This window comes from Diceros bicornis, chromosome 2 (assembly GCF_020826845.1).
Source record: "Diceros bicornis minor isolate mBicDic1 chromosome 2, mDicBic1.mat.cur, whole genome shotgun sequence".
Lineage (NCBI taxonomy): Eukaryota > Metazoa > Chordata > Mammalia > Perissodactyla > Rhinocerotidae > Diceros > Diceros bicornis.
In genome coordinates this window covers 423,713-446,025 of record NC_080741.1, presented here as the reverse complement: position 1 = coordinate 446,025, position 22,313 = coordinate 423,713, and the positions used below count along the sequence as shown (strand labels likewise).

General features: G+C 43.6%; 1 protein-coding gene across 8 annotated transcripts in view; it reads right to left on the bottom strand.

The window, feature by feature from the left end:
• Positions 1-22,313, bottom strand: part of PLCH1 (phospholipase C eta 1) — a 221,633-nt gene that overhangs the window by 28,011 nt on the left and 171,309 nt on the right. For all 8 annotated transcript variants that reach the window (XM_058550512.1, XM_058550540.1, XM_058550559.1 and 5 more), the window contains exon 12: positions 96-257. In XM_058550512.1, the coding sequence (XP_058406495.1) occupies positions 96-257 (162 nt within the window). The remainder of the gene's footprint in view (positions 1-95; positions 258-22,313) is intronic.

The following is a 22,313-nucleotide window of genomic DNA, read 5'->3' as shown; positions in this document are numbered from 1 at the left end:
GGAAGAACTGGAGGAGCACTTCACAAATGACAAACGATTGGAAAGTACCAGATGTTTCTCTTCCCTGTGGGGGGACGACACAGAGGGCTGGGTACCTGCTTCAGGTGTGCGTTCAAGCCTTCGTGCGTGGCCTTCAGCAGCGCCCGCACCGTGAAACCGTCAGGATCTTCTTTGTCTCGAATTTGAGATTCTTTTAACAGCGACTCCAGTTTTTTCCTGATGAAAGATTCCACCTGATGCTCGGTGGTTCCGTTATTCTGCAAAGAAATAAGCAACGGAAGTAATCTCCCTGAAGAAACACAGAATCAACCAGAACAATCCTTTACTCAGCCAACAGCACTTCCACGATGTGATTCTCTCCCAACTGCCTGCAAGAACATAAGCTCACCGTGCCACGTCGGTCCCTCCCGCACACACCAATTCCATAAAATAACGATTACTACGACTGCACTCAACTCACGAGAACCTTACAAAGTCGTACCACCATTTCCACGTCAGAGATGGAGAATCTGACGCTTAGAGAAGTTACGTTGCTCAAGGTTTCAAAGCTGGCAAGTGACTGCGGCAGGATTCAGGCTGACGGCCCCTTCCCACCGTGCTGCCTCACTCTTTCTGTAGAAGAGAGGCTGGCCAGAGTTTCTAGAGAGTAAGTTTTCTATATCCACATAGGTAAATCTGAGCAAAAATATGCTATTTAAAACAAATCACTGCCTTCACTGAGGGGGAAAGGATGCTATGGAAACCTCCAGAACTGAAGACTGTCCTGAGATAGAATCCACTTCCCGTCTCTGACCTCACTGTGTAAGGGGAGCCCTCCTCCGGCCCACGCTGACTTCATCACAGCCACATGAGATCACAAGCAACCGCAGACGTGCTGATGACAAAGCCGTGTCCGTGTCCAGGTGGCGACTTGCGCAGTTTAGGGGATGAAGGGACACAGGCTTCCTCACGTCTTGCTTAGCACAGCGTCTCGGCCACCGTGCTCTGCCTGAACCCAGGGGCCGCTCGGCGCACGGCTCTCTGTCCTTTCACCTCCACATCCCACACTGTCCTGCAAAGCCTGCAGCCACCTGCCAAGGCCACCCCCAGGCCAGAGGGGGGACCCCTCCACAAGAACAGTCCCATGTTCCTCCCCTAGAATCTCAGACCCGTTCCTCCACTAGCAGATTTGTTACTAAGAGGTCATTATATTAAACCCTTCAGAAGGGGCAGTTTTCCAGTAATACGATCTCTATACCGTGCTTCTAAGAGCACGGTAATATAAATGCCTGAAGAGAAATGCGGATAGGATGCTGAATTTCTGTGTTAATATCACACACATGAACATCTTTAATACACCCAGTGAGCGAGGTCCTTGGGTCCTGAAGGAGATGCAAAGATGGAAAAGAGCTGGCTCCTGACCTCAGGAGCAAACAGCCCCTTATGCTCACAAAGGCATGCCCTGGTCTGCACAGACGCCTACAAAAGCACACACGGCCAGCACAGCAGCGTTTCGGAGAAGGGACACGGCCTTCCTGCCCGACTGACGAGAAAGGCCTCAGAGAAGGGGGGAGGTGGCCGGGCTCCGCGGTAAGTAGGACCCCAGCAGTGATGAAGAGCAGGGCTCTCCCGTCATCCCCAGCCCAGCACAGCCTCCCTGTTAGTAAAGTGTGTCCTGTAGACACAGGAACAGACTGGTTTTCCAAGAGCAGAAGTTCACGGAGGAGGGTGGTGGCAGGTGAAGCTGGAAAAGGACTTTGGGGCCAGGCATGGAGCCGCTGAGCCTCTGGGCAGACAAGGGCCCGAGGAGCATCAGGAAGAATGTGAACCTGCAGCGTGTGTGGAAGGGGAAAGTGCCCCCAACGAGAGGATGGATACCCTGGCCCCATGAGCCCAGGCCAACGTGTGGTGGGGATTCAATGAAGATGAGAGCGAGTTCGAGAGCAAAGTTCATTTTGCATAAAACAAATGCATATTGAGCTGCTCTATGTCAGGTGAGAAACACTAATAAGGCACGACCCCACTGTTAGAACCCTCAGTGTCACAGAGCAGACAGTCACGTCCACGGATAGTCACACAGCAGGTGTGGTGGATGTCAGGGCAAGGAGGAGGTGGGGAAGCAGGCGAGACCTCCAGGAGCAGAGCACACCTGAGCCAAACCTTAAATGACGAGCGTATTCATTTTCTGTGGCTGCTGTAAGAAATTACCACGAACCTGGTTGCTTCAAACAGCAGAAATTTATCCTCTCGCAGTCCCAGAGGCCAGGAGTACAAAGTCCAGGTGTCGGCAGGGCTGCGCTCCCTCCGAAGCTCTGGTAGAGATCCTTCCTTGCTTCTTCCAGGTTCTGGTGGCTCCCACCATTCCTGGGTGTGGCAGAGCAACGCCAGGCCCCGCCTGTCTCCACATGTCCTTCCTCTGTGTCCCCCTTACTGTCCATCTGCCCCTCTTCTCATGACAACACTTGTCATCGGATTTTTAAGGCCCACCCGGCTAACCCAGGATGATCTCCTCTCGAGCTCCCTAACTTAATTACATCTGCAAAGACTCTTTTTCCCAATAAGCTCACATTCACAGACACCGGGGGAGGACTCAGCATATCTCTTGTGGCCACTGATGAACCCACTTCCGTGAACAAGAGCTGATCATCTGGTGAAGGGCAGAGTGACAGCAAGCCGAAGCATGGACAGCAGCAGCAGCACCAAGGAGAAGTGTCAACATGTGAACACGCAGAGAACAGAGCACACGTGTGTTCATGTGCGTGTGCCTTGTGCATGTGCGTGCATGTGCGCATGTGTGTGTGCACGTATGCAGGAGAAGCAGCTGAGCCTGCCCCGTGCTGAGCTCACAGAGCACCATCCTATAAGACTGCACCTGAACTGCCCAACGCCCTTCAAGGCAGCACCGCAACTCGCCAAATTTGACTCGTAACGACACCAAGGCAGCAAGGCCGTCCAGACACGCACATCTGTGAAGTGGCTGAACCGGGACTTGAACCCGAGACTGCCAGTCCAGAGTTCTGTGCCTGTGCACTACACGACATGGCACAATCCCTCTGTGGGGAACAGCAGGTTTCACGGGTCAGAAGAGACCCAAAGAAAGAACTCCAGGTCTCGAACTCCCAACGCATTTGATCAAGTGGCCCAGAGCCTGACAAGGGCAGAAGCATGTGCAAGTGCCTGGCGTGCCCAGGGAACACGGAACGCTCCACGTGGTCATCGGCTTCCTTCCCAGCTTAGGCTGCGAGACGAGTCGGAGACGGTGAGGAGACGAACTGGGGCCACCATGCCTGGACACCGTCCTGGTCAGCAAAGCCCAGCTGAAAGTACAGAGCTGGGCCAACGGAGGCCGGTGAAATAATGAATGCTTAACACAAAGCTACCGTCATTCACTTCACGTCTGCTAAACGCTGGAAGTTGCTGGAAGAACAGTATATCTGACCATGGATCCTTCCCTTCTCTGTGATTCATAGCACAAGAAAATCAGCCACTGTGGAGAACAAATAAATGTGTGGCTGAGGTTTCATTACTATGTTATCACTCGGTCCTGGAACCCAAGAGCAAAGAAAGAAGCTTAAGACAGACACTTGCCCTCCAGACCTGCCAGCCAGGGCCACAGCTGGAAGCCATGTGCATCATGCTGCTTTGTCCCGAGCCAGGGAGAGAGAGGATGCCGCAGAGAGGGTGGGAGTGGGGAGTAGCCCTTTCATGTGCTCAGGAGAATTTCCACCAGAGAAGTCCTCAGGGTGCCCAGTTCCCATTTCTGAGAGGTAAAGAGGATCTAGGAATATCCACCACAAATAAACAAACACAAATCACATTCTTGTTTTGTCTCCAGCTTGAAACAGAAGGATCCCTGGGAAGGCAGAGGGCTGCTCAGAACCACGGCCCCCACTCCAGGCCAGGAAGCAGCAGGAAAGGGCAGGGGCAGGGTGGAGGGCTGCCCTTGAAGAGCGGTCCTCTCAAATAGATGCTCCCCCTCTGCAAACACTGGAGTTCCCAGGGGAGAATTCTAACCCCTCCATGCCACACCCCAGGCCAGTAACGTGGGAATCTCTGGGCCGAGACCCAGGCACTAGGGTGTTTGAAAGCTCCCGTCATTCCAGTGTATGGCCAAAGTTGAGGATTTTGCTTTAAGAAAATGAACACAAAACAGTGGAACATCTCACCGTCCCCAATGTCCTTGTCCCCTCTGGGCTAGAGTCTGGAGGCAGGAGGGACAGTGACTCAGCTGCCCTTATGAGGGCCGAGAGTTCCCCAAGCCCTGACTGGAAGGTCTCGCACTGCAGAGCAGCTGCCCTCAGCCTTGGAGTCTGTGCTGCCACCCGTCCTCTCTGGCCCCTGCTCCATGGCTCCCTGGAAACACCTCTGCTCAGGACTTACGTTACAATGACCGCGTGCTACGGCTGCTCTGGTCACTGACGGTGTCTGACAATTACTGAGCACAAACCACATGCCAAGCACTGTTCTGAGTTCTTCACACAGTTTGAACTTACTGAGCCCTCATGATGATCTTTCTCCTTTTTTTTTAAGTTAAATAATGATTTCATCCTTCAGTACATAAAAAGTCAAATTTAGGCAACCACAGCAGAGAGGATGAGAGTGACTTAGGTTTCCAACTGGGAGAAATTGCTTATTCCTACAATACAGAGACTGTTGATTCAGCTGCTCTCAGTAAGAATCAGATAGAATTTAGATTCCTGATTCTTTCTGTTTGTCTCAGAGGTTTTCAAGTAGCAACAGCTCTTGCAATTAACTAGTAGAGATCCTCAGGAAGATCAGGAGAGAGATTTTTGGCCTTCAGGATTCTCAAGATTTTATGGCCTGTCACACAACGTACTTGTGCAAGGTCATGGGCGTCCCCAGGATTGTAGATCTGCCCCTTCTCAAGGTCAGGTGTGCATTTCAGCCAGGAGAGGACACTCCTCACACAGTTCAGAGCCAACAGGGACAGCTCCTTCCCAGCAGTGTGAATGCAACTTACAAAGGTGGAGTCAGGCAGAGAAGCCACAGCTGCATTCTGAGGCATCATTTTGATCTCCATTTAGAAGATGAGGATGAAGAAACTGAAGCACAGAACTGCAGACGAGGGATGTCAGCATCACGGTGGAGTGAGTTGTTCTTAGTCCCTCCTCTCTAAGTTACAACTAAACCGACATTCATCAACCAGCAGAGGATTCCCTGGACAGCACAACAGGAGGCCTAAGAGATCCATGCAGCTGTACGTCTGAAGATGGGTGGACTGGATCCCAGGAGGCAGCGGAACTAGATGAGTGGACCCTTCCCCCTCCCAGGTGGCAGCGAGCCAGGACACAGATCCTCACACAGCCGCCAGCACAACTGTGAGTGGAGGCGGGGACAGCCCAGCCCACACGCAAATGTTTTCAGGGTGGTAGCCCAGCCCACAGGAACACCCACTGACTGCAGCAGCCCTGCCCGAGTGCAGGTTCCCCTCCAAGTGGTGGTGGCTCAGCCCACATGAAGGCACCACACCTGCCAAGTTCAAGAGCCCAACCAGCCCCACCCATGAGCACAGTAGCCCCACCCACATGAAGGCACCCTGCCCACCACACAGAGGCCCTGCCTGCATGAGTGTGACCTGCAGAGTGGCTGCTGCCAGCTCATGCAAACACAGAGCACCCTGACCAGCACAACCACCAGGAGATGGGGCAGCATCAGAAAACACAGCTCCTGGTGCCTGCAGCAGTGGCAGGTGGGATCTGCAACCCGATACTACCAAAAATGCACCACAGAGGATCAATTCATCAAACACCATGAAGAACTACAGTAACACTTCAAAAGAGAAGAAAAATGACAAGTCTCCAGAAACCAATCCTGAAGTCACAGATTACAATCTAAATGACAGAGAATTCAAAATAGCTATCATAAAGAAACTCAGTGACTTACAAGAAAACACAGGAGAGTTCGATGAGCTCAGGAATAAAATTAGTGAACGCAAAGAATACTTCACCAAAGACTCTGAAGCCCTCAAAAAAAACTACACAGAAATTCTGTACAGGAAGAACACAATTAATGAGATAAAAATAATATAGAAACCATAAAAAGTAAAACAGACCTTACGCAGGACAGAATTAGTGACTTAGAAGACAGAAATATAGAAATGCTGCAGGTGGAAGAGGAGAGAGAACTAAGATATCTAAAAAATGAAGAAGTTCTCTGAGAAATATCCAATTCAATTAGGAAAAGTAAGATAAGGATTATAGGTATCCCAGAAAGAGAAGAGAGGGAGAAAGGAGCAAAGAGCCTCTTCAAAGAAATAATAGCTGAGAACTTCCCAAACCTGGGGAAGGAACTGGACTTACAAGTACTTGAAGCCAATAGAACTCCTAATTACATCAACGCAAAAAGACCTTCTCCAAGGCATATAACAGCAAAGCTGGCAAAAGTCAAAGACAAGAAAAAATATTAAGGGCAGCAAGGCAGAAGAAAATAATCTACAAAAGAAGCCCTATCAGGCTTTCAGTGGATATCTCAGCAGAAACCTTAAGGCTTAGAAGACAATGGAATGATATATTCAAAATATACTAAGAGACAAAAACTTTCAGCCAAGAATGCTCTCTCCAACAAAATTATCCCTTAGATGTGATGGAGAAACAAGAGCTTTCCAAGGGTGATGTCAACATCATGGCAGAGTGAGTGCTTCCCTTAGACTCTCCCCTCTAAGATACAACAAAAAGGACACTATAAACCAACCAAGAAGAGTCACACAACACAAAAGACGTCTGAGAGACCCACGCAGCCATATGTCTGAAGGTGGAGGTCCTGGACCATCCCCGGGAGGAAGTGGAAGGAGGTAAGGTGATCTCCTCTCCTTCCCCAACAGCAGCGACCCAGGATGCGGGACCACGCACAGCTCTGAGAGGAGAGGTGGGAGGGGCGGCCCTCTACAATAACACCTTCTCTCTCCAAGTTCCCTCACAGCCCACAGGAAAGCCCCACACACAGGTGACTAAACTATTGCGGGCTGTCTTCATCAAGTCGGCACCCCAGGAGAACAGAGAGTGAGGGCAGAGCAAAAACACCCCCGGGATCGTGCAGGCAAAAGAGAGTGCCCCTCCCCCCGCCCAGCACTCCAGCTCAGTGGGTCAGCCAGAGCACCCACACATATGATAGAAAAGCAGCAGCTGTGAGCAAGCGAGCCACAGATCACAGCAGACTCAGAATACACAGTTCTTGAGAACCGCCCAGTGGTGGCAGGTGGAATCTGCAACCAGATACTATCGCTATGCAGAAAGACAAATCCATGGCATCAAACAGTATGAAAAAATATATTAATATTCCAGACCAGAAGGAAAATGACAAGCACCCAGAAATCTATCCTGAAGGCACAGAAATTTATAATCTAAATGACAGATAATTAAAAACAGCTATCACAAAAAAACTCAACGAGTTACAAGAAAATACAGATAGACAGTTGAAAGTAATCAGGAACTTCTTCACAAAAAAGATTGAAACTATAAAAAAAAAATTAGAAGTGTTGGAGATGAAAAACACAATGGATGAAATAAAGAAAAATCTGGACTCCCTGAATATCAGAGCTGATATTATCAAGGATATTATCAGCAGTCTGGAAGACAGAAATACAGAAATGCTTCAGATGGAGGAGGAGAGAGAACTAAGACTAAAAAGAAAAGAAGAAATTATCAGAGAAATACCCGACTCAATTAGGAAATGCAACATGAGGATAATAGGTATTCCAGAGGGAGAAGAGAAGAAGAATGGAGCAGAGAGCTTGTTCAAAGAAATAATAGCTGAGAACTTCCAAAACCAGGGGAAGAAGCTAAAAATACAAGTTAAAGAAGCTATTAGAACTCCTAATCATATCAATGTAAAAAGACCTTCTCCAAAGCATATAGTAGTAAAGCTGGCAAAAGTCAATGACAAAGAAAAAATATTAAGGGCAGCAAGACAGAAGAAAATAACCTACAAGGGAATCCCAAACAGGCTTTCAGTGGATTTCTCAGCAGAAACATTACAGGCTAGGAAAGAGTGGAATGATATATTCAAAACTCTGAAAGACTAAAACTTTCAGCCAAGAATACTCTATCCAGCAAAAATATCCTTCAGATATGAGTGAGAAATAAAAACTTTCCCAGATAAACAAAAGCTAAGGGAGTTCATTGCCACAAGACTCCCCCCGCCCAAGAAATGCTCAAGAAGGCCCTCATACCTGACAAAAGAAAGAAAGCAGTTACAAAGCCTTGAACAAGGAGGTAAATACACAGACAAAATCGGAACATTGCAGCTCTCTATCAGAACTGGTTAGCAAACAATTATAACAATAAAGACAAAGGGAAGGAAAACATCAAAAATAAATATAATCTTGTCATTTTAACCAAAAACTCACAACACAAGATAGAATAAGTTGTGACAATAATAAATTAGAAGGGGAAGAGGAAAGAGATGGAATCAGCTTAGTCTAAGGAAATAAGAGGCTATCAGAAAATGGACTATCTCATCTTCAAGATTTTGTATACAAACCTCACGGTAACCACTAAACAAATAATCAGAACAGGGACACAAATGATAAATAAAGAGAAAACTATGAAAACCATCATAGAGAACTACCAAACTGAATCGGTAGGCCAAAACACACAGGACAAGAAACAAAGGAAATGCAGAAGAACAGGAAAATGAGCAATAAAATGGCAGCATTAAGCCCTCATATATCTATAATCACTTTAAATGTAAATGGATTGAATTCTCCAGTCAAAATACACAGGGATGGATTAAAAACAAGACCCAAAACAAAAAACACGATGGCAGGATGGATTAAAAAACAAGACCCAACAATATGCTGCCTCCAGGAAACTCACTCAGCTCAGAAATACTGGCTCAGAGTGAAAGGATGGAAGATGATACTCTAAGCTAGTGGCCAACAAAAGAAAGCAGGTGTTGCCATACTTCTATCAAACAAAGTAGACTTCACGACAAAACAGGCAGTGAGAGAAAAAGAGAGGCAATACATGATGACAAAAGGGACACTCCACCAAGAATACTTATAAATATATATGCACCCAACAGAGGAGCACCAAAGTATATAAAGCAACTATTAACAAACCTAAAAGGGGATATTAACAACAACACAATAATAGTAGAGTCCTTAACACCCCACTTACATCAATAGATAGATCATCCAGACAGAAAGTCAACAAGGAAACAGTGGACTTAAAAGAAAAACTTGATGAGATGGACTTAATAGATATATATAGAGCACTCTATCCAAAAACAGCAGAATACATATTCTTCTCAAGTGCACATGGAACATTCTCAAAGACAGACCATATGTTGGGAAACAAGGCAAGCCTCAATAAATTTAAGAAGATTGAAATCATATCAAGCACCTTTTCCAACTATAATGCTTTGAAACTAGAAATTAACTACAAGAAACAGATGGGAAAGTGACAAATATGTGGAGACTAAACAACATGCTACTGAACAACCAATGGATCACTGATGAAATTAAAGGAGAAATCAAAAAATATCTAGAGACAAATGAGAATGAAACTACAAACTCAAGTGGGATGCAGCAAAAGTGGTCGTAAGAGGGAAATTCATAGCAATACAGGCCCACCTTAACAAACAAGAAAAAACTCAAATAAGCAATCTTCAACTACACCTAATAGAACTAGAAAAAGAACAACAAACAAAGCCCAAAGTCAGCAGAAGCAGGGAAATAATAAAAATTAGAGCAGAAATAAAGGAAATTGAAACAAAAAAAAAAAAAAACAGTAGAAAGGATCAACGAAACAAAGAGCTGGTTCTTTGAGAAGATAAACAAAATTGACAAACCCTTAGCTAGACTCACTAAGAAAAAAAGAGAGATGGCTCAAATAAGTAAAATCAGAAATGAAAGAGGAGAATTACAACAGACACCTCAGAAATACAAAAGATTTTAAGAGAATACTATGAAAAGCTACATGCCAACAAATTTCACAATCTGAAAGAAATGGATAAATTCTTAGAATCATACAACCTTCCAAAGCTAGATCAAGAAGAAACAGAGAATGTGAATAGACCAATCACCAGTAAGGAGATTGAAACAGTAATCAAAAACCTCCCCAAAAATAAAAGTCCAGGACCAGACAGCTTCCCTGGTGAATTCTACCAAACATTCAAGAAGACTTAATACCTATCCTTCTCAAACTCTTCCAAAAAATTAAGGAGGAGGGGGGAAGCTCCCTGTCTTGACATGAGTACAGCCATGTTTGGCCGCTCCATTGACCTACAGCCACCACCACAAAAAAGAAATACAAAGCTGCTTTCTGTGTGGTGGGAACTGGCCTTTTCCCGAGAACTGGCCTTTCCCCCACGGAGAGAGTTGCAAGTTGTAACATTTCAAGGCTCTTGGAGCATCGTAGCACGGGATGGACTGGCCATCTGTGCCGGGCTAGGACGATAACCAAAGAGAACAATGCACGTACACAACTACTGGGCTGGGACGTTAGCCAGGGGGCTCAGTGCACGTATGCCACTGATAACCATTTATATGCATGGAAACACTAAATGCTTGCTCTGCAAACTCTGTAATTGCTTACTCTGAAAATTATTGATGGTATAAAAATTGCTGGAAACTGAGACCTGATGAGAGTTCCACCTGTGGAAGGGACACCTTGCCCAGGACGTGTGATCCTTGCCCAGCCGCGTCGATTGACAGGGCTCTCCCGGCAGTGGGGCGTGGATGTTGTGAGTAATTGATTTGATGTGAAGTAATTGATTTGATATGAAGTAATTGATTTGATGTGTTCTCTTTTCGGTCAACCTGGTGTTTCTCTTTCCGGTTGATTTGTGTCATTTCTCTTCAGCCGATATGGATGTTTTCCCTTTCCAGTCGGGCTGATGTTTTTTCCCTCTTAATATTTGACTATTCGGATCTGTTTGCAGACTATCGCCTTTACTATCCTCTATATAATAAAATATACCTTCGGTCCATTTGTTTGGAGTGGAAAGTGTCTTTTACGTCTCCGATCGAATCCCCGAACCTCTCATAACATAATTGGCGCTGTGAGCAGGATTCGATTAAGGAGATGCCTTTCCTATTCAAACGAAAGGTAACTGAAGCCAAGGTGGAAGAAATTCCAGGATGGGAGGACCCTCCCTTTTGCACTCTGGCTGGGGAGTGGGCTCATAGGTCAGGGTTATGTGAAGCTTGGGATGCTCATCTGCGACGATTTGAACCGTTGGATGTGACCAAAGCTTTGCAGACCGTGGAAAGGAAAGCGAAAGATGATGTTTCTTTTTTGGCACGGCGAGGTTGGTGTCTGTTGACTGCTTATCGCCGGGCTATAGAAGATAGGGATAAGATACAGACAGAGAAGGCACTCTTGGAAACGGAATATCGCCGGGCTATAGAAGATAGGGATAAGATACAGGTAGAGAAGGCACTCTTGGAAAAAGAAACTTCAGATTTACAGTTGCCTGAAGTCAAGGTGGAAGAAATTCCAGGACGGGAGGACCCTCCCTTTTGCACTCTGGCTGGGGAGTGGGCTCATAGGTCAGGGTTATGTGAAGCTTGGGATGCTCGTCTGCGACGATTTGAACCGTTGGATGTGACCAAAGCTTTGCAGATGGTGGAAAGGAAAGCGAAAGATGATGTTTCTTTTTTGGCACGGCGAGGTTGGTGTTTGTTGACTGCTTATCACCGGGCTATAGAAGATAGGGATAAGATACAGACAGAGAAGGCACTCTCGGAAAAAGAAAATTTAGATTTGCAGTCTCGTTTGGCTATGATTCAATGTCAATATCTTGCACTGGGAGATCAGGCTCGTAACTACCAAGCTATAGCAGAAAAGGCTGCTGTAAGAGTTGCCAAATATAAATATAGAAAGAGGAGAGGAAAGGTAAATGAACGAAAAGTTCACATGGCCATAGCATCGGCCGGTCCTAAGTGGGACCCGGACACATGGGATGATGATATCTGGGATGATGATTCTGAAACTGATTATGAGGAAGAGGAAAAACCGCCCAAACGCACAGAGGCACGTCCTCTTCGCCGTTGGCGGATGGAAATGGATGGTAATCATCCTGTAAGGAAAGATGTGATTGAGGATTTTAACCAACAAGAAATTTCTGATATTTTAGCCCGGGCTACACAAAAGCCTGGAGAAGCCATTATAACCTGGCTTGTTCGCCTATATGATATGGGCGCTACGGGAATTAATCTGGATGCAGGAGATGCTTTTAAATTTGTAATTTTGTCCAATGATCCAGTAATACGGGGAGCTTTCAGAGACTGGAGCATGAATGCTCACCCCCCAAATGATCGTGGACAAGACACTGATGGTACAACTTTATTGGCTCTTGCAGTAAAAGGAGCTCAAGATAAATACCCCACGGATGATATGTGGCCGACACTAACAGACCATGGTATACTTTAAAAGATTGTGTTCAAAAGATGAGAGAAGAAACCATGAAACGGGCTGTGTTTCTGGGGTGTGGTGAAGCTTTAAATGAAATGACTTTAAGTGTCCAGGTGCGAAACAAGTTGATAAAAACTGCACCTCTGGCATACAAACAAATAATTACAACCCTTCTCATGAATAAAACTGAAAACCCTATAGCAACACTTGCAGATAAGATTATGCAGCTAGCAGACTTGGGAGACTGGCAGACAACTGAAAACTCTCCAGGAAGGGAAAAAAGAAAAACATTCTTTAAAAAGGATAAAATGACTCGAGGTGATATGTTTTTGGCCCTACTCCGGGCAGGAGTACCCAAAGACCAGATTGATGGAGTTGCCACTAAAGAATTATGGAAACTATATAAAGAAAACGGGCTGAATGTAAAACAAGTGAATAGAAGGGACAATATAGAGAATGCTTCCAACCCAGTGCCTACTGCACCTAGTGCACCGCCTCCTCCCTCGGATCCTCTTCTTACTGACTTATGTGATTGAGGGGAAGGCCAAACCTCTCTATCGATTAGTGCCACTATAAGAAAAGATATTAGACCACATGTACCAATTAAAATATTTTGGAAGAATGGATCTACAACTAGTGTGCAGGCAATTGTAGATACAGGGGCAGAGGCCACCCTTATCTATGGGACTCCAACTAAGTTTCAAGGTACGTCAATTCCGATAACTGGATTGGGAGGAAAAGAAATCCAGGCAGTTACCACTAATCTTTCTATGCAAATTGGGCAACTACCCCGGCGCACATATCTAGTTATGATTGTGCCAATACCAGAATATATAATTGGGATTGACATTCTGAAAGGATTGACATTAAATTTGGCTGATGGACAATACCAATTTGCTATTAGAGCTTTGTCTTTTCATATTAATGCTGTAATTGTGGGATGTTTGCATCATGAAGTAGAAATTCCACCTGCCACGCAAGTGGTCAATCAAAGACAATATCGCATCCCTGGAGGACAAGAAGAAATATCTGAGACCATAGAAGATTATTTGGCTGTAAAAGTCCTTCGCAGAGTAACTACAGCCTGGAATAATCCTATCTGGCCTGTTAAAAAAGCTGATGGGACATGGAGAATGACTGTAGCTTACAGAGAGCTAAACAAAGTGACTCCGGCTATTCAAGCGGCCGTCCCTGATTTGATTACTGATATAACAGAATCTCCTGTTAAATGGGGTGTCTCATATGATCAATTGACTGAAGAACAACAAAAACATACCTGGTTTACGGATGGTTCTGCCAAAATGATATGGAGCTCACGGAAATGGAAAGCAGTTGCCTATAACCCATCCACCCAACAAACAATTGTCACCACTGGAGATAATATGAGTAGCCAATATGCTGAACTTTATGCAGTGTATCAGGCACTTCAACAAGAACAGGGGCAACAATGTCATATATATACTGATTCATGGGCAGTGGCACAAGGTTTGGCAACGTGGATGCCACAATGGAAAAAACATGATTGGAAAATTAATGATAAAGAAATGTGGGGAAAGAAATTATGGGAAGACATATGGTTATGGTGTCAAAACACGATTGTTACTGTATTTCATGTTGATGCTCACAGTTCTTTAATTTCTGCAGAATGAAAGCATAATTCTCATGCTAATCAGCTGGTGCAGATTCGTGCAACGCACAACCCAGGCTTAGCACAATGGGTCCATGAAAAGAGTGGACACTTGGGAGAACAAGCGTCATACAGGTGGGCACAACAAAGGGGAATCCTTGTCACCCATGATGATATTGCCACTGCAGTACAACAGTGTCAGTTATGCCAACAGTTAAATAAACGGGGAGTTCCACACCCCTACCAAGGTCATATCCAAAAGGGATTATTTCCCGCCCATACCTGGCAAATAGATTTTATTACACCATTGCCAAATTCTTGTGGATATACTTATGCCTGCACTGCTGTTGATACATACGCTGGTTATTTATTGGCTATGCCAGCTAAAGTGGCCACCCAACAGAGTGCCATAAAATTATTAGATACAATTAAGTTATATTATGAAACACCAAGACAAATTCAGAGTGACAACGGTTCCCACTTTACAGGTAAGTTGATTCAAACTTATACTAAAGAAAATTATATAAAATGGATTTATCATATAGCTTATTACCCCCAAGCTGCAGGCCTCATAGAACGAATGAATGGATTGCTTAAACAACAATTGAGGAAACTCGGTCATGGCTCATTAAAGGGGTGGCACAACCATCTAAGTACTGCTGTAAATGTGTTAAATAACAGGCCACTAGGCCCTAATGAGACTCCTCTGTCAAGGTTGTTACCAGCAAAGATTACAGAAGTGGCAGCCACCACCCATGAGCTTATGACCTTAACCTATTGGCCCCTGACTCAGTCTGCTAAACTGCCTTTCCGTGCCACGGCCGAAGCGGCTGGATTGGATTTATCTACTGTTCATTCTATTCAATTGCCCCCTAAGAAGCAGTCTATAGTCCCTACTGGGATAGGGGTACAATTTCCCAAAAATACCTTTGGTTTGTTAAAAGGACGCTCTGGACTGGCAGCAAAAGGTATTGATGTACTGGGAGGAGTCACTGATCCAGATTACCAAGGAGAAATAAAATTTATATTATATAATGGTAGTGACACAGTACTAACTGTAGAGTCTGGGGAACGAGTGGTACAATTATTGGTGCTTCCCCTCCTGACTCCAAATGTGTCACAAGGACAACCTCCAAGTGAATTAACTAAAAGAGGAATGCAAGGATTTGGGTCTACAGATGGATGGAAACCTGGAGCAAAGGTGTGGGTGACACATCCACCCAATGCGGCTCCCCGTGCCACAGAAGTAGTGGCCCAAGGGCCCACTGCAACACTCATAGTTATGTATCCAGGAAATAAACAGTTATATCATGTTCCTAAAAACTCTGTTTCTTTGCGTGAATAGATATTCCTGCTGTGTTCGCTAGGCTGTGCTGCACCTCCATGTCTGCTGCAGACCTCCACACCAACTAATGCCTCTGTAGGACAACCTTTGACCCTCTACAGTTAGACCAACTGCTCTACACCAGTGGGACCTATAACCTGGACTATGAATGGCCGAGAAATTTGGTCTCAGAAACAACAAGCAACTTCACAATCTAAGATAATTTCTCTATTACCCTGCCTTCTGCTACCCTGCGTGATGGGGGCTGGTCTAGACTTCTACAAGCTAATTTGTTAGGCCTAAGTGTTACCATATCTAATGTTATCTTTGATGCTGTACGTGATTTGCAAGATCAAGTTAATAATATTTCATATTCTAAGGGGTTATTTGATTGGTTACCTTGGGGTTTGGGTCCTTTATTGCGAGATAGTTTTATAATTATTGTAGTCATTGGATTTTGGATCCTTGGATGTGCCTTGTGTACTTGTGTACGAAGTTCATTGTCTGTGCATATGGTGTCTTATGGTTAATGGAGACGGCCATGGCCGAATATGTCTTGACATGAGTACAGCCATGTTTGGCCGCTCCATTGACCTACAGCCACCACCACAAAAAAGAAATACAAAGCTGCTTTCTGTGTGGTGGGAACTGGCCTTTTCCCGGGAACTGGCCTTTCCCCCACGGAGAGATTTGCAAGTTGTAACATTTCAAGGCTCTTGGAGCATCGTAGCACGGGATGGACTGGCCATCTGTGCCGGGCTAGGACGATAACCAAAGAGAACAATGCACGTACACAACTACTGGGCTGGGACGTTAGCCAGGGGGCTCAGTGCACATACGCCACTGATAACCATTTATATGCATGGAAACACTAAATGCTTGCTCTGCAAACTCTGTAATTGCTTACTCTGAAAATTACTGATGGTATAAAAACTGCTGGAAACTGAGACCTGATGCGAGTTCCACCTGTGGAAGGGACACCTTGCCCAGGACGTGTGATCCTTGCCCAGCCGCGTCGATTGACAGGGCTCTCCCGGCAGTGGGCCGTGGATGTTGTGAGTAATTGATTTGATGTGAAGTAATTGATTTGATATGAAGTAACTGATTTGATGTGTTCTCTTTTCGGTCAACCTGGTGTTTCTCTTTCCGGTTGATTTGTGTCATTTCTCTTCAGCCGATGTGGATGTTTTCCCTTTCCAGTCGGGCTGATTTTTTTCCCTCTTAATATTTGACCTACTCGGATCTGTTTGCAGACTATCGCCTTTACTATCCTCTATATAATAAAATATACCTTCGGTGCATTTGTTTGGAGTGGAAAGTGTCTTTTACGTCTCCGATCGAATCCCCGAACCTCTCATAACACTCCCTAACTCATTCTACAAAGCCGACATTACCCTGATACCAAAACCAGACAAGGACAACACACAAAAAAGAAAATTACAGGGCCGGCCCCGTGCCTTAGCGGTTAAGTGCATGCGCTCCACTACTGGCGGCCCGGGTTCGGATCCTGGGCGCGCACCGACGCACCGCTTCTCCGGCCATGCTGAGGCTGCGGCCCACATACAGCAAATAGAAGGATGTGCAACTATGACATACAACTATCTACTGGGGCTTTGGGGGGGAAAAAAAGGAGGAGGATTGGCAATAGATGTTAGCTCAGAGCCGGTCTTCCTCAGCAAAAAGAGGAGGATTAGCATGGATGTTAGCTCAGGGCTGATCTTCCTCAAAAAAATAAATAAATAAAAATAAAGAAAGAAAGAAAATTACAGGCCAATATCACTGATGAACATCAATGCAAAAATCCTCAACAAAATACTAGCAAATCGCATACAACAATACATTAAAAAGATTATACACCATGATCAAGTGGGATTTATTCCAGGTATGCAGGGATGGTTCAACATTTGCAAATCAACGTGATATACCACATTAATAAAATGAAGAATAAAAATCACATGATCATCTCAATAGATGCAGAGAAAGCATTTGACAAGATACAGCATCCATTTATGATAAAAACTCTGAATAAAATGGGTATAGAAGGAAAGTACCTCAACATAATAAAGACCATATATGAGAAACCCACAGCTAATATCATCCTCTATGGTGAAAAACTGAAAGCTATCCCTCTAAGAACAGGAACCAGACAAGGATATCCACTCTCACCACTCCTATTTAACATAGTACTGGAAGTCCTAGCCAGAGCAATCAGGCAAGAGAAAGAAATAAAAGGGATCCAAATTGGAAAGGAAGAAGTGAAACTGTCACTATTTGCAGATGACATGATTTTATATATAGAAAACTCTAAAGAATCCACCAAAAAACTTTTAGAAGTAATAAACAAATATGGTAAAGTTGCAGGATACAAAATCAACATACAAAAATCAGTTTCATTTCTATACACTAACAACGAAGTAGCAGAAAGAGAAATTAAGAATACAATGCCATTTACAATTGCAACAAAAAGAATAAAATACCTAGGAATAAACTTAACCAAAGAGGTGAAAGAGCTATACATGGAAAACTATAAAACATTGCTGAAATAAATTGAAGAAGACATAAAGAAATGGAAAGATATTCTGTGCTCTTGGATTAGAAGAATTAACATAGTTAAGATGTCCATACTTCCTAAAGCAATCTATAGATTCAATGCAATCCCTATCAAAGTACCAACAACATTTTTCACCGAAATAGAGCAAAGAATCCTAAAATTTATATGGAACAACAAAAGACCCCGAATAGGTAAGGGAATCCTGAGGAAAAAGAACAAAGCTGGAGGTATCACACTCCCTGATTTCAAAATATACTACAAAGCTACAGTAACCAAAACAGCATGGTACTGGCACAAAAACAGACACACGGATCAATGGAATAGAATCAAAAGCCCAGAAATAAACCCACACATCTATGGACAGCTAATCTTTGACAAAGGAGCCAAGAACATACAACGGAGAAAAGAAGGTCTCTTCAACAAATGGTGTTGGGAAAACTGGATAGCCACATGCAAAAAAATGAAAGTAGATCCTTACCTTACACCATACACAAAAATTAACTCCAAATGGATTAAAGACTTGAATGTAAGACCTGAAACTATGAAACTTCTAGAAGAAAACACAGGCAGTACGCTCTTCGACATCGGTCTTAGCAACATATTTTCAAGCACCATGTCTGACCAGGAAAGAGAAAGAATAGAAAAAATAAACAAATGGGACTACATCAAACTAAAAAGCTTCTGCACAGCAAAGGAAACCATCAACAAAACAAAAAAACAACCTAACAATTGGGAGAAGATATTTGCAAACCATACATCTGATAAGGGGTTAATCTCCAAAATATATAAAGAACTCACACATCTCAACAACAAAAAAACTAACAACCAAATTAAAAAATGGGGAAAAGACCTGAACAGACATTTCTCCAAAGAAGATATACAGAAGGCCAACAGGCACATGAAAAGATGTTCAACATCATTAACTATCAGGGAAATGCTAATCAAAACTACAATGAGATATCACCTCATGCCTGTCAGAATGGCCATAATTAACAAGACAGGAAACAAGTGTTGGAGAGGATGTGGAGAGAAGAGAACTCTCATACATTGCTGGTGGGAGTCCAAACTGGTGCAGCCACTATGGAAAACAGTATGGAGATTCCTCAAAAAATTAAGGATAGAATACCATACGATCCAGCTATTCCACTGCTGGGTATTTATCTAAAGAACCTGAAAGCACCAATGCTTTCAAAGATACACGCACCCCTGTGTTCCCTGCAGCGTTATTCACAATTGCCAAGACTTGGAAGCAACCTAAGTGCCCATCAAGGGACGAATGGATAAAGAAGATGTGGTACATATACACAATGGAATACGACTCAGCCATAACAAACGATGAAATCCAGCCATTTGTGACAACATGGATGGACATTGAGGGTATTATGCAAAGTGAAATAAGTCAGAGGGAGAAGGTCAAATACCGTATGATCTCACTCATTAGGTAGTAGATAATAACAACTCAAACAAACACATAGAGACAGAGATTGGATTGGTGGTTACCAGAGGGGAAGGGGGGAGGGAGAAGGGCAAAAGGGATAATTAGGCACATGTGTATGGTGATGGATTGTAACTAGTATTTGGTGGTGAACATGAGAACATCATGTAATCCATGTAGATATAGAAGTATAATGATGTACACCTGAAATTTATACAATGTTATAAACCAATGTTACTGCAATAAACAAAAAATTAAAAAAAAAAAAAGAAGTAAATGAGGGATGGGTAGATTAATACAGATATAATGTTAGAAAAATCGGCTAGTTTGGAGAAATGTTTAAAATTTAGATTCTCAGTTCACGTTATACACCAAATCATATTTTGGGTTAAATTAAAAAAAGAAGATAAGATATATATCAAAATGTTAACTTTAGCTATATTTATGTGATAAGATTTGACATAACTTCATTTTCTTTTTGCTTATCAATATTAAAACTATTATTGTACAAGTAGAACTTGTGGTCTAAAAAAAGAAAAAATTATACCTGTTGATCAAATTAATAATTCTATTGTATGAGTCTATCATAAAAAGATATGTAGGCAAGAATTCATCATAGCTTTGTTTATGATATCGAAAATTTAGGTTAAATTACGGTGTGTAAACATGATGGAATGGTATGCATTCATTTTTAAAAGATATTTAATGATGTGAGAAAATACTAACAATATAATATAATATACAACATAATATATAAAATATAAAATAAAATAATACAGTATTATATAATGTCAAAAAAGCAAAATACAAAATGCTGTAAGACCTCATTTTTATACAAATACACCAAAATACTAACACTGAAAAAAAAAAAGAAAGAGGAGAAATTACAATGGATACCACAGAAATACAAAGGATAAGAGAATACTATGAAAAACTACATGCCAACAAATTGGACAACCTAGAAGAAATGGCTAAATTCCTAGACTCATACAACCTCCTAAATCTGAACCAAGAAGAAATAGAGAATCTGAATAGACCAATCACAAGTAAAGAGATCAAAAAAGTAACCAAAAACCTCCCAAAAACAAAAGTCCAGGACCAATTGCTTCTCTGGAGAATTCTACCAAACATTCAAAGAGGATTTAATACCTATCCTCAAACTATTCCAAAAAATTGAGGAAGATGGAATGCTTCCTAACACATTTTACGAGGCCAACATCACCCTGATACCAAAACCAGACAAGGACAACACAAAGAAGGAAAATTATAAGCCAATATTGCTGATGAACACAGATGCAAAAATCCTCAACAAAATATCGGGAAACTGAATACAGCAATACATTGATAGGATCACACACCATGATCACGTGGGATTTATACCAGTGACACAGGGATGGTTCAACATCCGCAAATCAATCAATGTGATATACCACATTAACAAAACAAGGAATAAAAACCACATGGTCATCTCAATAGATGCAGAGAAGGCATTTGACAAGATACGGCATCCATTTATGATAAAAGCTCTCAACAAAATGGGTATAGAAGGAACGTACCTCAACATAATAAAGGCCACATATGACAAACCCACAGCCAGCATCATACTTAATAGGGAAAAACTGCAAGCCATCCCTCTGAAAGCAGGGACAAGACAAGGGTGTCCACTCTCACCACTCCTATTCAACATAGTACTGGAGGTCCTGGCCAGAGCAATTAGGCAAGAAAAAGAAATAAAAGGAGTCCAAATAGGCAATGAAGAAGTGAAACTCTCGCTGTTTGCAGATGACATGATTCTATATATAGAAAACCCTAAAGAATCCATCAGAAAACTATTAGAAATAATCAACAACTACAGCAAAGTTCAGGGTACAAGAATACTAAAGAACAATTAAGTGACAGAGAACAGACTAAGAGATTCCAACATACATCTCATGGCCTTTCCAGAAAAAGACGACTGAAGAAACGCCATAAAAACAATATTCAAGGAAAAAAAATGGCTGAGAATTTTCCAGAACAAAAGAAAACATGAGTTCTCTGATAGGAAGTGAATATTCCTAGTCATTTAATAGTGAAATTACAGAATGACTAGGATGGAAAGGAAAGACAGACGACCGACAAGGAAGAAAACTAGAAAGTGGTAGGCTTCTCAGCAACAGTAGCTCCCAGAAGACAATACCTTTGAAACGAAAGGGAAAATACGCACGTACACATGACACATACAGAACGTCAGATGTTAAATGTTCATTCCCTTAGCTCCTGGGCAGGGTGGGGGCGGAGGTCGTATCAGGTACTAGAAACAGCTGGACTCTTCCAGTCCCCTTCCATGCCTCAGCCCTGGCCACCAGCACACCCAGCACATGGGCGTTTAGTCTCTGAGCCACACTCTCAGTAGCAAGACCTCAACCTCGGGGGGCAGCCCATCCCTTCTAGGAACACAGACAGCCTTAAACCAACGAGATCCTTCTTAAAATGGCTCAAATCATAAAACAAATAACTTAGGAAAGAAGAAGAGCCTGTGGCTAAGGTGGAAGGAAGGGAAGGAACCTGCTACAATGTCTAGTGTGCGGTGCACACAGAGAGGATGGTGGTTCAGGGGTCAGGATGACACAGGAAGTCGCCACAAGCTTCTGTACCAGGCTCACTGGAACGCGGTGGAAGGCTTGGTGTTTACGGGATGAGCCTCTTGTAGGAGAGAGAGAACCAGCATTTGTGCCAAAGAGGCTGGCCAAACCCAGATTCAGAAAGTGCAAGAGCAGAGACTGAACGACTCAGCAGAAGAGGAGAATCACCATGAGGCTGAAACGCGGGTGGAAAGTCTGGAAGGCACACTGACATTAGCGGACCCCACAGAGGTGAACAACGGTGAGCGGCCTCCTGGATCGAATGTGTTAGATCGCTGTGTGGTGTGGCTGGAAGGAAACGGTCCCGAGCCTTTGAGCTGTATGATTCTCGGGTCACTGTACACACGGGCTTTACCTGTGGCTTACCCCTCATGAGCCAGATTTTCTCTACGGCTGAAG